Here is a 16,203-nt window from a genome sequence, read left to right as displayed (position 1 = left end):
GACAGAGACGTGGCATTACACTTGACATAGCCCATCGGATCCAGAGATCGAGGAGACCATCCCCCCACCACAGCACCAGACAGCTCGACAGATGCAATTATGTGAGCTCTTTGTGTCACACCAGAGAGCTATCACGGAGCCTGGATACATGGAGCCAGATCATGTTCTTGGAGCATTAGCCCTAAGCGCCTGACATGCCCCACTCATGTTACACAGTATTTGGCTTTTCTGGCATGACTTGATATGATGTACTACATTAGTATTTCAGTTTATGTGTTTTCTAGTACTCAACGAGGGCCTTAGCAAGCCCTTCGCCCCAGCCCACTATGCCTTGTATGAGTTTACTTTGTTTCCGCACTTTTGTCCCATAGGCCCGCGAGGCCTCCCGCGGACCTTAATACATCTCTCTCTCTCTCTCTCTCTATCTATCTATCTATCTATCTAGATATATATATATATATATATATAAAATGAGTGAGCTTACAATTCCACTTGTCATTCAAGTACACTTCTATCTTGTTATGCTCACCAAACCAGGTAAAGAGTTTCAATGAAGGACCAAGGAGTTTAGCTGCAATCTTACCCAGCCACAAGGGTGCGAGATAGTATAGAATCACGATTTTTCAGTCTATGGCCTTCGTCCACGATCATATAGTTCCAATGTATCTTCTTCAGAAATGCTTTATCCCGCATGATCAAATCATAATGTGTGATCAAGACATTGAACTTTCCTTCCCCTTTGTACAATTCTCTCAAGTCTTTTCTATCATCACGACGTCCATCATAGAGCAATGCAACCATACTGAACATCACTGACAAATTAGCACTCTAATTATGTAATATAGTGAAAACTAGAAAACAGATCTCAATTACAAGGCCTTTTGTCATGAAAAAGACAGAATGATTACATAGAATTTGCATAAGCTAGAGGGTTGAGGGGTTAAACTGCATAAATAATTACCTTGGAGCCCACGTGGCAAATTCATGAGCCCAGTTAGGTAGAACTGCTTTGGGTGCTATGATAAGATGTGGGCCAGTTAGACCTTTGTTTTCCAGTAGATAGGCTAGTAAGGCGATGGTTTGAATAGTCTTCCCCAATCCCATCTCATCAGCCAGTATACCATTTAGATTGTTGTTATAAAGGGACAACATCCATTGCAACCCTTCCAGTTGGTAAGGCCGCAATTGTCCTCCTGTAAGCATTGCAGGTTGCTTCGTCACCTGAATAAGACAACAGGTTGTAAATATTGTTTCAAGAGGAAAGTCTTAATTGCTGCCTTCAAAATAGAAAAAAATAAATCTTCTCAACTTTAACTGTCAAAAGCCATACAACGCTGCACAACAGGAACAAACCTTCTCCTCTATTGAATGAACCAAAGAATTATATTGCCTCTGACCCTCAAGAAGATCTCTCTTCTTCAAAGAGCCTTCTCCATCAGATTCTCCATAGTCGTCTTCTTGCTCATCTATATCGCCACTGCTCTTATCTTTGATCTTATTTCGAGAAACTTCTTCTGTCTCTCTCTCTATCTCGTGCCTTCTTTGTCTAGGAGAAGGAAATTCAGAAACATCTTTACCAGCATCCTTTGTCTTATCCTTGGTCTTCTCTTTTTTGGAAGTGTCGGCTCGGTCTGCATCTTTTTGCATCTGGACCATAGCACCCAAACGTTGCAGGAGCTCATCCGTCTTCTCAAGAAGAGTTGTCAGTCGTTCATTCTTGCTTTCTTCAACCATGCGCATATATGCTTCTTGATCGTCTGCTTTCAAAGCTTGATATCTCATCCTTTCAGCACGTGAAGCCCGTTGCCTTTGTTTTGCATGCCAAGCCTGCATAGAGTTACACTTACAGATTGCTTAGAGCGGGAATATATATATATATATAAAACGAATAGTCAGTTTCTGTGTGACTAGGAGAGAGCTGAGACCTGGATACTGTCATTTCGCTGCTTTCTCCTTTTTGTAATAGCCTGCCCTTGAAGCTGCATCTCACGAACTAAGTTCAGCAATTCATTGAAGAACTTCCTTTTCCTCACAGCAACTCTTGCATGTTCCTCCTCTTCCAGACGTCGTTGTCTCTGCCATTGCACAATGAGAATTCAAGGCAACTGGCTGTTTGAAAGCATCATTCTCAAGAGAGAACATCTAAATCATCACCTCTGCTTCTCTTTTCCGGCGAAGTCTTTCATCAGCTTCTGTTGGGGACAATCCTGAAGTTATCCCATCACCATGAAGTGAACCAAAGAAAGACGAAGAAGTACGAACAAGACGCAGGAGCCCCCAGTCAAACAGCTGTCTATCGACACTGGAACATGCCTGTTGTAGATGCAGTTCTGCAAGAACCTCAGACCGCACCTTCTTCTGTACAGCAGCTAGCTTTTGTAAACCAAAAAAAAGCAGGGAGATGTCAATAATTAAGCCTATAATGTTTATATTCAACATGCTACAGATCTCCTTATAAAATGAAACATATCACTAAATACAGTTCTGTAAAAAACATTTGAGTTGGCAGTAATTAAAATTGCCAGCAATTTATCTAGAAATGTAGAAACGGTGTTTAATTTTCATAGGAATGAAAAACTATTTACTTCTAAAAAGCCTATGTTTCAACAGAAAGAAAGGGCTGAATTTCTCAAATACGATGTCCAAAGATATCCAAAGAAACCCTTGGATTTGGTGAGGCATTTTAAGCTGTATTTTTCTCAATCATCCAAATCTGATCAAACAGACCTTACTTTTGTAACCTTGAGTCTTGAAAAGGAGGCCTTGTTATGGTGGTCAGTTTCCCCAAGAGCAACCCGCTAGAACGTGGAAAGGAGTTTTTTAGGATCTGTGTGATTCTCACTACCCACAAACATCATCAGAGGTTAGAACATGAGCACAGGGGGGCACACGGTATAGCTAGCACGCTGCACATCACCTAGATCCTCACAATATGCAAGCCATCACTGGCAACCTTGGAGATTTGGGAGTCCCGAATCTTCCCTAGTTAGCATTAGATTGTCACACGAGCATTCACTTGCAAATGGATAGGTAGGCACAATAGGTAACTCGTCGATTATAACATGGGACCCTAGGTATGGGTACTCGCTGTCCTATGACCTTCCGAACGATAAGCATATAGGAGGAATCCCACAAAACCTTTCTCAAACCAAAACACAGCTTCAATCTTCAATTCGCAGCAAATCTGAGCAATTAGCACTTCAAAAACGATTTTAAATACTAGTTGGAAACTTAGTTCAACAAGGAAAACTTGACAATGAAGCTGGAACTTGAATCACAATAGAGGGAGAAAGAAACGTATTCATATTTTTGTTATTCTTCTTCGCGTATGATATTTTGATATAGTTGAGCAGCTGATCACCACTTCGACAAAAATTCAAAGAATTTGCATGTCTGCTAAGGTGATAGAAAAATATACCTTTGTAACACTAGAACATATCCAATCACACAAATTCACATTATTGATGTGGTTTAGCATAATTAACTTTGACTAGTGAATTGGCCGTAAAGGACTCTGAGCCAACTTTGACTAGTGGATTGGCCATAAAGGACTCTAGGCCAACTTTTGGAGGCCATGCACTGGACCAGACCTAACCCATTGGTGACTTCATCGACAATCTTAGAAGTGTCATGGAGACCTGCCCCAAACCACCAAGCAAAGCCCCATTGCCTCATGTTTCCCATTTGTGTCACTCTTGTCATATATTGTCTGAACGTGCATCAATAGCATATAGTGAAAGAAGCATTTGTAAGGGGGTCCACATTTATCTATCATGCATGGCAATGATGTGGTACCAATGGCTCTAGTACACTACACCCTTATGCATGGTGATCATATGGTGCTTTTGGGCTGTGACTTGGTAAACTAAACAGAGAATCGTTCTTCAGAAGAAAACACAATGGGAGAGGAAAGGCCCTCTTGAATGTCCCCAAATGCAGGCTGAAAAGGACCAACAAAGAGAGCTCCAAGTAGGGGTACAAAGGCCCAGCCCTCTCAAAACGGGGGGGGAGTGGGGGGGGAGTGGGTTGGGGGAGAGAACAGGGGGTGGAAGGGGGGGGGGGGGGTTGCTGGGTATACTTAGTGAGTGACTTGCACACCATGTGAGCCTGCCCACCCGATGCACTAAGCCATGTATTCAACCTTGAGACATGCTGGTCGACAATAAAGTGATAGGGAGAAGGATATCTTAACTCCCTTCATTAACATCCAAAAGTGCAAAACAATGTAGGTAAAACGTTCCAAAGATAATTACTTAATGCTAAGAGAGAGTAACTAACAAAGTTTGTACAATACAAAGTGTCATTGGGTAAGCATATCTATCAAAATCAAACGGGAGGCTTAGAAGCAAGTACACTATTAGATACTGGTCGTACAATTGATTATTATCTAAAGCATGGCTTTTTGTATTCATCATTTAATGTGATTTCAAGAGGAGAATCCCTTTTGTTGCATAGCGTCAAGATGTGCTTATACAAAGGGATAATGCCTGGGTAGTAAGCTTTTAGATGACCTATTATGTTCATCTCACTATACCTTTTGCAAAATATACACATATGCCTTCATAAGACAATATATCAAATCTTTAAAATTAAAATTTTTTTATAGAGAAGTGAGAGAACAAAGGAAATAAGGGAGTTTGTAATAGCATTTTTTTTTAATTATGAGTAAGGAATAAAAATAAAAAATGAAAATAACTTAGTAAGAAAAGCTACACTTATGTTCTCAACAGTACCCAAGCGTAAGCTGCCATCTGGGTTTCGAAAGATCCCGGAATCTCTTTGGTAAACCCAGTGCTTACTAAGCTTTGAAATCCCAACCCAAAGAACAAAAACCTCAACAGCAAAAAGGAAGAAACAAAGCAAAAACAAAAAGGAAGAAACAAAGCAGAAAATAAGAAAAAGAAATGAGAGAGAGAGAGAGAGAGAGGATTAAATTAGGTTAAATATCCACCCAACCCACCCAAACACAAGGAAACATTATTATCATTATATATATCTAGATGAATCCAGAAAAATGCCCAGACTCATCCTCCAAAAACACAACATAGTGCAGTTTCAATCTCATGATAGTCACTCATAAGGTTGAAAACCATAAACTCCATCACGCATAGCAAGGACTAGCTACTATGACATCCCCCTACCAACTGTCGGTAACGTCCAGCATCCACCAATATTGATGAATCATGGATGCTGAATTTCAGCCCAACCTCGATCAGTGTAACTGCAGGCTTGCAGTTCTCCATCTGGAACCTCCTAAGCAACTTATGACAATATTTCTTCTGACAAATGAAAATACTGTCACTGCTCTGCCGTACCTCAATACCAAGGAAGTAGTGGAGCAGCCCCAAGTCAGACATCTCGAACTCTGTTATAAGCAGCTTCTTGACTTGGGCTATTCTGTCCTTGTGATTCCCTGTGAGCACGAGATCATCCACATACAAAATGATAACCAGCATCATCCCTCCCTCAATCAAGAAGTAGAGGTTGGGATCAAAAGGACTCCTCTCGAGCCCAATCCGGTCAAAGAACTCATCTATCCGCTGGTACCATGCTCTAGGGGCCCATTTAGCCCGTATAGTGCCTTCCTCAATCTGCATACCTGTGATGTGGACCCTGGAACATGAAACCCTGGGAGTTGCTCAACATAAACCTCCTCCTCCAGGGTCCCTTCACCGACGTCATCAGCCCGCAACAGTGGGTGTAGACCATAGTATAAACATATGCTCTCACAGATCTTTTTAATTATGTAGTTATTTATGTATTTTATTTTTATAAATGATAAAAATGTATACCTCTGCTGAGCACAATATTATCAAGTTTGTGAGAATCTCTTCTTCAAGAAATTCATTACATCTCTAAAATTAATGTTGCTGAGAATCCACCTTCCTAGAAAGTCAGAGATGTATAATGTTTTTCAGATTCAAAGGTACTTTCAGTGGAACCTTAGTGTAACTGATAAATGAGGAGAGTATTCTATTGAACGTGAAAAAAACAAGAAATTTTCCTTAAACATAAATGAATATTGGAAACATCATATTAGTGTACTTTCATTGGAACCTTAGGTGTAATTGATGAATTGATAAATCAAGAGAGTATTCTGTTAAACGTGACAAACAAGAAACTCTCCTAAAGCATAATTGAACATTGGAGGCATCATATTATTTGGCCTTCAACAATGATGCCTACCGTTTACAAATCAAAGCATCAGATATTTCAGAACAGGGGAATAACATCTTGGGGTCTCATAGCTCAAGTAACAATTACATCAGAATAATCAACATGACATCACATTGTAAAGCCTAAACATTGTTTGGCTTCGAGCCTTGGAGAACCCAAAAAAATTATACCTTAAGCCCTTGCAGCTCAAGCAAATTCTTCATTCGCAGTTCGTCTTCCAAAAATTCTGGTGGTGCTGGAGAATATAGCAAACACAAAACAAACAGAGAAAAAGTAAATCTTAATATTGCATGTTGAATCCGAAATTAAAATATGCTTGCTACCTACCTTGAAGAAACACCAACGTAGAACATAACCTAATGAAATTACTGAGTATGCTATAGTCTAACCAAAAAAAAAAGTATGTGGATATCAACAAGGCTTCCTCTTTATAAATAAGTGAAATTATTATGTTAACTAAAATAAGCTTCAGCTGTCTGATTATGCTTGATATGCACGTAACTGCTGCTTTTAAGCATCATCAAGGACACGAGCTTAATGATGAATAAGGCTCTATGTTCCATCAACATCAATGCCAGAAATAAGATCTGTTTTAGCCTAACCCTTTGCATCTGGACTAGTTTGATCAGTTCTTATGACCAAACTTACATGGCCTGTAACTACCCTTCATCCTCACAATTCAACACAATTTGACCTTGCATATTTGATTTAGTAAATTATCTGCATGACCTGTGAATTCCCTTCATCCTCCTTCGCAAAGAATAGAGTTCACATGTTTGGGTTACAACACATATGTGAGTTGAAGCTTTGCCATACCATATATTGTAATGATCATTCATCGTCCTCCCAGAACTCTAGATCTTTTAGCCTTTTAAGTTTCAAGACAGTCTGAAATGTTAATATTAGAAATACAGAGCCAAGGTAAGTAAATTTTGCCTTCAACGTCATGCAAGCGACGAGCCAACATGTGTCCCACACGATCCTCTAGCTCCCGTTTTAATGATGCACTTGAAGTAAAATCAACACGCCGCTTGCTTAAACCCTCTTCGAATGCTGCGGAAAGATCTGCAATCTTGTATGTTTCTTTACCATCCTACATATGCCATAAATTGAGACTTAGTGAGTAGATGAGGAGCTTTTAAGACAGGAAGCAGGGTAAGAGAAGTAGCCAGCAACACATGCTAGAAGCAATCATACCTAAAAATTAGGACATCGATAACGATTATACATGCAATACCCTTGACTGTAGTTGCAGACTGCTTATTCAATAATATCAACCAATGGCATTCAAAAGACAACATTACCCAGCACTGGTTATCTCAACACTGTAAATTTAATTTAAGGAAGATGCCCAAAATTATCACGCAAGCTAAACATCAGGATCGTCGCTACAAAGCATAAAGTCTCTTGTGTATTGAGTATAAAATTGTCAAGAATTGACCAACTTCATCAACAAATGGCAGGTGCAGAACATTGAACAAAAGAGCACAAGCAGGGGTCCGATTTGTCTACTATGCTCCTCTTTTATTACTATATGCAAATGACATTGTACTCTTTGCAAAAGAAAACTTATTATCATATTCATCATCAAAACAATCAGGTTTATCCATTTCCAGTAAATTACTGGCCCAAGCTGAATCGAAACAGTTGGCATCCTCAGTGTCCCTATTCTCAAAACGTGTGTTGCCAGAAAGTGGTGCAGAAAGCTTGGTCTCTTGGAGAGTACGGAATAGCCAACGAGAGACTGTCCTAGCTTCTCACATTGCTGAACTTTCTTGTGCCACCACATCCTCAACTTCTTGCTGATCAACAGGTCCAGGCCTTGGCTGAACTGAGGCATCAACCACTTGTGAATCTTGCTGCAAATTCTGATTTTCAATAGGCATATCAGCTCCAGTATCAATAGAAATAAGCAGCAACCCTTCAAATGCATCTGATGGACCCTGACTTTTTGTCAACAACAGCAAGGGGCAAATCTGAATTCTCAAGGTCCACGTGTGGAAGAACTGCTCCACCCGAAGAGATGAAAACAAGAAAGGGGGGCGTATATATAGGCAGCCTCCCCCTCCCTAGTCGGCTGATGTAGAAGGGGGGACAACCCCCTGCTGTAGGGGCTGACCCACCTCTAGGGCTGCCCACATCCCTATAAAGAGGGCTCACCCCAGCCTATGGGGGGCTGCTCTCCAGTCGGCCCACCCCCTGCTCCAAAGCCTACATCTAGGGCCTATAAGAGGCACCTCCAGGAGCTGTTCCATGGCAGCACAACAGGGCTGACATACCCGCACAGATTCGCACCCCCCGGGATCCTCCATGGCCATCATGGCAGCACATGGACCAGCAAGGGCAACTGGACAGCAACGCAGTCCTGCCCTCTATCCTACTCTGTCCTCACGAGGGGGCGGGCACATCCACAACGAGGCACTCTCTCCAGACTGACCTATCCTCACACTGGGTGGGCACACCAAGAAGCACTGGCCCTCTCTCACACGTGACATCAAGAGATGTTGACCTCTAACAGCATAATCAAGACGAAAGGACTGTCTCACAAGCTTTGGATGGAAGCTATAATGTGCTTTAATCAAGTTTCGAATTAGTGTCCCAATAAACTACTTAAGGTTATGATACCGTATCAGGCTTGTTATGAAAAAAGACAAAATGTCAATTACTTTCGTACATTTGGATGCGCAGCATATGCAGATGTATTTCAGGAATTGAAATTTGAGAGGAAAGCTTGATGAAGAAGTTGAGAAGTGCATATTTGTGGGCAACAACATTGAAAGCAAGGGCTTCAGACTTTACAAGCGGAGGTGTTCATTAGTAGAGCTGTAGCCCCTTGTGCATCACCTGGAGCAGTTCTTCCAGGCATCTTCTGGAGCATTCCTTCCAGCCTTGGGGTGTTGAGCAGTGTTCCCGGCTCTTGAGCAGCCCGTTGTGCAGAGGTTTTCCCCAGGTGTAGGGGGGCTTTTGTCATATGTAGGGGAGTCCAATGTAGTAGAGATAAGCAATGAATCTGGTAGAACTTCATCAATATTAAGAAGTTGCTCACGCAAGTCTTGAATCTTCGTGACAAGGTCTGCCACTGAATCTCCTTCATTCATATGTACAAAATCAAGCTCTCTTTTCAAAAATGAGACTCTTGCCTCATTACGAGCCTACTATATTATATATACCTCTGTAAGACTAGAATATACCCAATCGTAGATGTAGGCCATCCTCTCCCTATTCTAGTGATGCCTTATGGGCCCTGGTATGTGCCTTGTAGGCATAGTTATAGGCACTTAGTGTATTTTGTGCCTTTTATGCCACATAGGACACTTAGTCCTATGTAACACCTAGGACACTTAGTCCTAGGGTCTACCTACAAGTACTATGTACTTTTCTTTTCTTTTTACTCTAGTTGACGTGACAACTGATATCCTTCAACTCTTGTACCTTGTACTTGCTCTCTCGTTTATCGATCCTACATTGGGATTGTGAGCAGTTCTAGGGACTTCCAAGAGCTTTTCATCGCAGTATCTTGGCTTCTCCAGCTTTCACTTGATAGGCGACTTCACAGGCGGCTGTTTATAGCACTCTGCAGATCTCCATTAGCTGGCTTAGGCCTTGTACGGCTGTCGTTTCACCTCGGGTCACTTCTACAGCAAGCGTATGCAGATCGCAACCTGTCTAGTGCACTCTCCAGGGACCTCCAGCAGATACATCTTCAGTTCGAAGCCTTTTGAGGCAATTCCAGCCACCCTGTAGCTGCTCCTTCACCTCAACTTGCTGTTGCTGCCCTGCTGGAGACTCTATCTCCATCCTAGGTACCTCTTCTAGGCGACTAGCTGGATACACTTTTCCAGCTCACAATCTCCACAAGGCTCTATTTCGAGGCACCTCCAAGTGGCGAATGCTCATCTACAGCAGGCGCCTACTCCATGCGACTTATCCAGGAGCCTCTCTAGGGTTGTCCAGTCTGTTCTCAACAGAATCCGATCAGTTTCAGCCCCCCCTTTGCTGAACCTACTGCATTTTGACAGTATTTGACTGTCAAACCCTAATTTCCAACAGGAAAATTTAGGGGTTTTGACATCTAGACCTTCAACATGTCAATACAACACCTTGGACAAGGTTGACAACTGAAATCATTCCAAAAATTAAAGTTTTCAGTCAATTTCAGGTTCAGGACTGTCACATTGTGCCACATCATCACTCAGGTCAACAAAATTTGGGGCTTTTGTGTTGGGAGCTCAATTTCAGCTGGTAACCCTGTTTCTATACCTTCATATTTTCAGTCTATTTGCTCTCTCTATTTCATCATCTGAGCAAGAAAAGGGACCGTGTTGCTTGAGGCCCATTTCAGTCTCCTGGAAATCTGTTGTTAGCTCATAGGTGTTTGGGACAGAAAATCATATTTTTGCAGTTTAAAGCCTTGAGGCTATACTTTGGTCACTTTGTTAGTGCATTTCTATCAGTACTATTTACAATGGCTGGGAACAATCACGACTTATTTGGCATTCTTCGTGAAGATGATAAGTTGGATGGGACCAACTATCCGATGTGGTCCGATCTAATGAAACATATTCTTGTTGCAAGGCACTTTTGGAATATTGTTTCTGGGGTTGAGCTAAGGCCAGCCAATGCTACAGTGGTTGCTTCTACTGCTGGTCCCTCTGCAGAGGGTACTACTCCTGATGCCTTATCTTCTAGCACCCCTACTGTTGCTCCCCCAACTCAGGAACAATCAAGATGGGATGCCAGAGATGCAAATGCACATTCATGTATTGCTTTATCATGCAAGAGAATCATTATTCCACACATCCGATCTTGCATGACAACAAAGGATGCTTGGGACAAATTGGCTTCTCTTTATCAGATTCGCAATGAGGCACGTGTTGCATATTTAAGAGCAATTGCAGGAAGTCAGTATGAATGAAGGTGACTCTATGGATGCATTCCTCACAAAGGTCAAGGACCTCATGGAACAACTTGCCACTATTGATGAGGTGGTGCCAAATTCTCAGCTTGTCAGTACCACATTGAATGGACTGTCAGCATATCAAGGGTCTGCTACAACCCTTCGATTAGTGGCCATCGGTAATCCAGACCACTACTCTTTTGATCAGCTAGTCACATTGCTTTTGCTGGAAGAGCAAAGTCAAGCTAATAGACAAGCTATTATTCCTAATCACGCATTTGCTTCACAGCAGACAGAAAGAGGAAAGGCTTCCAAGCCTATGGGCAAGCCTAAATCTGCGCCTAACAGTGGCAATCCCTCCCATGCATCTAAAATTACAGCAGATAAGTCAAAGAAGAAAAGATGCAACTATTGTCGCAAGGCTGGACATGACATTTCAGAATGTAGGAAGCGCATTGCTTCGGAGAAAAAGAAAGCAGGATTGACAGTTAATGCCTCAAATGCAATTGAATCCCACGAGCCAGCAGATGCTTCACATGCACATGCTCTCTAGGATGATTGGGCATGGGCTATCCATTGTTCATTTGATCCCTCCCAAGTTGATGCACTTTTAACTGCTAATGATGCTCAGTCTTGGTATTTTGATAGTGGTGCTCCAAGCACGTCACCTCTTGCAGACAATTGTTTCATTCCTTAGCTAATGCACCTTAAGGAGGGACTCTTACATATGCTAATAATGCTTCCTGTGCTGTAAAAGGAATTGGAGATGTGCAGCTCACATCCATTTCAAGCCATCATGTCACTTTGACAAATGTTCTTTTTGTGCCTGGAATTGAAGTCAACTTGATTTCAATTTCAGCAATTGCCACTTCACATTTCAGAGTGATTTTTTATGGATACAGATGCCTAGTAGATGATCTTCGTGATGACAATGCCATAGTCCTCACTGGCACTTTGAAAAAGGGGCTTTATCACCTTGACGATCATTCAGCTGCACTCTCTATTGAAGCATTTGCTATTTCAGATTCACAGCTTGCTGAAACTCATCTTTGGCATGAGAGAATGGGTCATCTCAATTATAGAGCTCTTGCCAAGTTACATTCACAGGACATGGCAAATGTTGTACCTCAAACTCACACAGTTTCCAAACATGTGTGTGAGGGTTGTCTTTTTGGGTAAGATGCATCGGTTTCCTTTTCAAAAGAATTGTCCAAAACTCTCACAAAGAAAACTGCAGCTAGTGCACAGTGAGGTATGTGGCCCAATAAGGACAAATGCCATTGGGGGTAACAAATATTTCATGACTCTCATTGATGACTTCACAAGATATTGCTGGGTATATGCTTTAAAGGCCAAATCTGAAGTGTTCTCATGCTTTCAAAGGTGGCTGAATATGGTTGAGAATGAATCACGATGCAAGCTTGTCACCCTCAACACAGATAGGGGGGGAGAGTATATGTCAAAGGAGTTTGATGCATTTTTGTCTTCACGGGGCATTGCTCACTCATGCACTACTCCTTACACTCCTGAGCATAATCCTGTTCTTGAAAGGAAGAACACGTCCGCTATGGAGATGGTCAGATGCATGCTTAAGGCCAAGTCCTTGCCCAATAAATTTTGGCTTGATGCAGTGATGTGTGCCAACTATGTGCTGAATAGATCACCTACAAGGGCATTGAAGACTGTTACACCTTATGAAGCATGGAAAGGCAGGAAGCCTTCACTTTCACACATGAGAGATTTTGGGTCTCTTGCATATGTTCATGTACCATCTCAGCTGAGACATAAGCTTGATGACAAGGCAATCAACTGCATATTTGTTGATTACAGCCAGGAGAGCAGAGGGTATAGGTTATACCAACCAAATACTGAGAAGATTATTGTCAGTAGAGATGTAATCTTTGCTGAACATTCGGCTTCTCCTCTTGTGGACAGCAAAGCTAAGCCAGAAGTTGACATGTTTGATGCCTTTGACTCTTGGTTACCTCTGCCTTCCTCAAAAGGGGACTTTGACCAGCAACATGAGCCTCCTGCAGGCCCTCCAACAAGCAATGATCAGCCAATACCTCATGCTGATTTGCAGGTTTCTCTTCCAGCACAAAATGATCCCACTATTCATGATGCAATGATTGAAGAAAGAGCTGTCAATAGACAGCAAAGGCAAGTTCCCAGATGGCTTCTTGATACATTTAGGGACAGCAAACAAGATCATCCCTTTGCTGCCCAGACAAGATCAGGGAATAGACAAATGCATGGTCACTTTCTTGAGTTTGCACTCCTTGCTACAGCTTGCAATGAAGAGCCTTTGTGCCAAAAAGATGCTTTTGACAGCAAAGAGTGGATGGATGCAATGAGAGCTGAGTTACAATCCATTGCCAAAAATGACACATGAGAATTAGTAGATCTCCCTCCCGGCAAGCATGCCATTGGTACCCGGTGGGTCTACAAATTAAAAAGGAAATCTGATGGCAGTATAGATCGACACAAAGCCCGTTTTGTTGCAAAAGGGTATGCCCAACAACAAGGCATTGACTTTGAGGAGACATTTGCTCCCACATCCAGGATTACTACCATTAGATGTGTCAATGCCATTGCAGCCCATCACCATTGGCAAGTGCACCAACTTGAAATCAAGACTGCTTTTCTTCATGGGGATCTGCAGGAAGAAGTCTATGTCACACAACCTCCTGGCTTTGAGGTTGTTAATTCTGAAAATAAGATATGCAGGCTTATAAAATCCCTTTATGGTTTGAAGTAGGCACCCAGGGCATGGTATGCCAGAATAGTCCCACAGAGCCCACTCTTTATGTCCGTGGAAGTGGATCTGATTTTTTAGTGCTGATTTTATATGTGGATGATATCACAGGCCTAGAAACTCAGCAAATTGCAGCTTTCAAGACTGATTTGCAGCAGATTTTTGAAATGTCAGACATGGGACAGCTCCATTATTATTTGGGCATTCAGTTTGCTCATGTTAAGGGGGGTATCATGATTGTCTCAGTCCAAGTATATTGGAGGGGGCTTTGTAGGCCATCCTCTCCTTGTTCCAGTGATGCCCTATGGGCCCTGGTATGTGCCTTGTAGGCATAGTCATAGGCACTTAGTGTATTTTGTGCCTTTTATGCCACATAGGACACTTAGTCCTATGTGACACCTAGGACACTTAGTCCTAGGGTCTACCTACAAGTACTATGTACTTTTCTTTTCTTTTTACTCTAGTTGATGTGACGGCTGATATCCTTCGACTCTTGTACCTTGTACTTGCTCTCTCGTTTTTCGATCCTACAGTAAAAATTCATATTTTTTATGATCTCATATATTTCTTGTAAGATATCCCGAGCATTTTTCAAAGTCCTGAAGGACCGAATATGAGGTGTAATTGACCTCTTCACTGGAATTGAAATCAAAGACAAAGCTTACGAATCATGTGCATCCCATCTTCTCTCATCCGGAGTGATAGCAACAAGTGCGTGCTTGTGCGCTTGTTGCCGACAACCTGCACCCCCCTCCTTGCTACAGAGGAGTGCCTGGGGCAATAGGACCGGGACGAACATCATCACTTGTAACAAAGTCCCGGAGACCAATAGTTAGTGCCATCCAAATTATTATCATGGGTAAGGATACCAAAAACAACATTTGGATTCCAAGCCATCTCAAACAAGTGCACAAATACCACAATCACTACAAAACACACGTTTTGAGCTGTCAAAACGTTTCTGTCCGAGCATTTATACAAAACGGCCGACATGGCTTGTTTTTTGGTGAAACCCCAAATTAGGGTTTCTATGTGAAAAGTGTACAATTGCCTTTTTCTAAATTTCTGCTCCTGCCACATCCTTGCACCTTTTTTACACTCCTATTGTGCATCCTTATATATACCTTTGTAAGACTAGAATAAGTCCAATCATACAAATTTATATTTTTTGTTGTTCTAAAGACCAAAAATCTACACAGAAAATAAAAGAGAAAATGAAGGCAAGAAAAAAGAGAGGTAAACAAAAACTTTTATGAAAAACAAAAGGAAGACATACTTAGCAAGCGAAGCAACACTTTTGTCGTCATCAGTGCCCAAGCATAAGCAGCTATACTAGGTTTCTAAAGACCCGCGGAGTCTCTTGGGCAAATGTGCTTACTAAAATACGTCAAATAAACAAAAGAGAAAGAAAACAAGAAATAAAGAAGAAAGGAAGAAGGTGACTAAGCAAAAATAAACAAGCAAGTCAAGAAACAAAATCTTCCAAAAAACTGGAATTAACGCTCTCTCTCTCTCTCTCTCTCTCTCTCTCTCTCTCTCTCTCATTTAAAACATACAAAGCTAAATGGACCCTTTACACTTATGTATCGCTTCCTACAAAGAGGCAAAATTACATTCCTAACTTGGAAAGCATAAACATACTCAATCAAAGTCTGTTTTGAAACTAACCCCTCAAAAATTCCTAACTTAGAAAGCACAAGCATACTCAATCAAACTCTCTTTTGAAACTATTCCTTGTATATTAACCGCTCAAAAATTCCACTTGACATTTATTAAGGGGTTCATTTTTCCACCTATTTGAGCACTTAAAGCTCAGTAACGAGAGCAGATTATTTTGCTTTGCCAAGCACTTAACAATATCACCGTTAATGGCACATAGGCTGCTGACAGGTGCTTCCTCAATGACTAAGATGTTGAAATATATGCAGCCTCTAGTCGCCACCCAACCAATCCACTAAGCACATCTACAGAGTCATCTGGATGTCATAGTGATGGTGATGTGCATCCTTGCCTACCTGCTCACCTGCTCTATCTCTGCACTATGGTCTACTAGACTCTCCATCCCCCATCCTTATCATATCCCTAATCCCTCATGTTCCCTTTACTTGTGTTCTTCTCTTGCAGGTTGGTCACCGCAGGTTGGGCTGGCTGCTCCAACTAAGAGTTGTCTTCTCCATCCCATTCCCTTATACCTCTCCATCACATTTCCTGCCTCCACCCCATTCCCTCATCTTTCCCATCCCATTCCCTTGAAAGCTGAGAGAGATCTATCATCTGAGAGAGAGAGATAGAGAGAGAGAGAGAGAGAGAGAGAATCTGCGTATGATCACTGATTTCTAGACTCAGATAGACCCTAGACATGGTCCCATGTGGA

The 16,203-nt window shown here is 41.8% G+C and overlaps 1 protein-coding gene across 1 annotated transcript in view; it reads right to left on the bottom strand.

Annotated features, from left to right (window-relative positions):
* The window catches only part of ATCHR12 (SNF2/Brahma-type chromatin-remodeling protein CHR12), an 82,599-nt gene that overhangs the window by 48,446 nt on the left and 17,950 nt on the right, over positions 1–16,203 (bottom strand). The window contains exons 4-10 of the mRNA XM_087397341.1: positions 7,114–7,270; positions 6,348–6,412; positions 2,155–2,373; positions 1,926–2,075; positions 1,354–1,827; positions 962–1,221; positions 584–802 (exon numbers count right to left, since the gene is read on the bottom strand). Of these exons, the coding sequence (XP_087253467.1) occupies positions 584–802; positions 962–1,221; positions 1,354–1,827; positions 1,926–2,075; positions 2,155–2,373; positions 6,348–6,412; positions 7,114–7,270 (1,544 nt within the window). The remainder of the gene's footprint in view (positions 1–583; positions 803–961; positions 1,222–1,353; positions 1,828–1,925; positions 2,076–2,154; positions 2,374–6,347; positions 6,413–7,113; positions 7,271–16,203) is intronic.

This window comes from Dipteris shenzhenensis, chromosome 26 (genome assembly GCF_047967505.1).
Source record: "Dipteris shenzhenensis isolate YYH24624 ecotype China chromosome 26, Dip_SZ_1.0, whole genome shotgun sequence".
NCBI lineage: Eukaryota > Viridiplantae > Streptophyta > Polypodiopsida > Gleicheniales > Dipteridaceae > Dipteris > Dipteris shenzhenensis.
The sequence above is the reverse complement of the archived record's forward strand: the minus strand, read 5'-3'. Positions and strand labels throughout refer to the sequence as shown.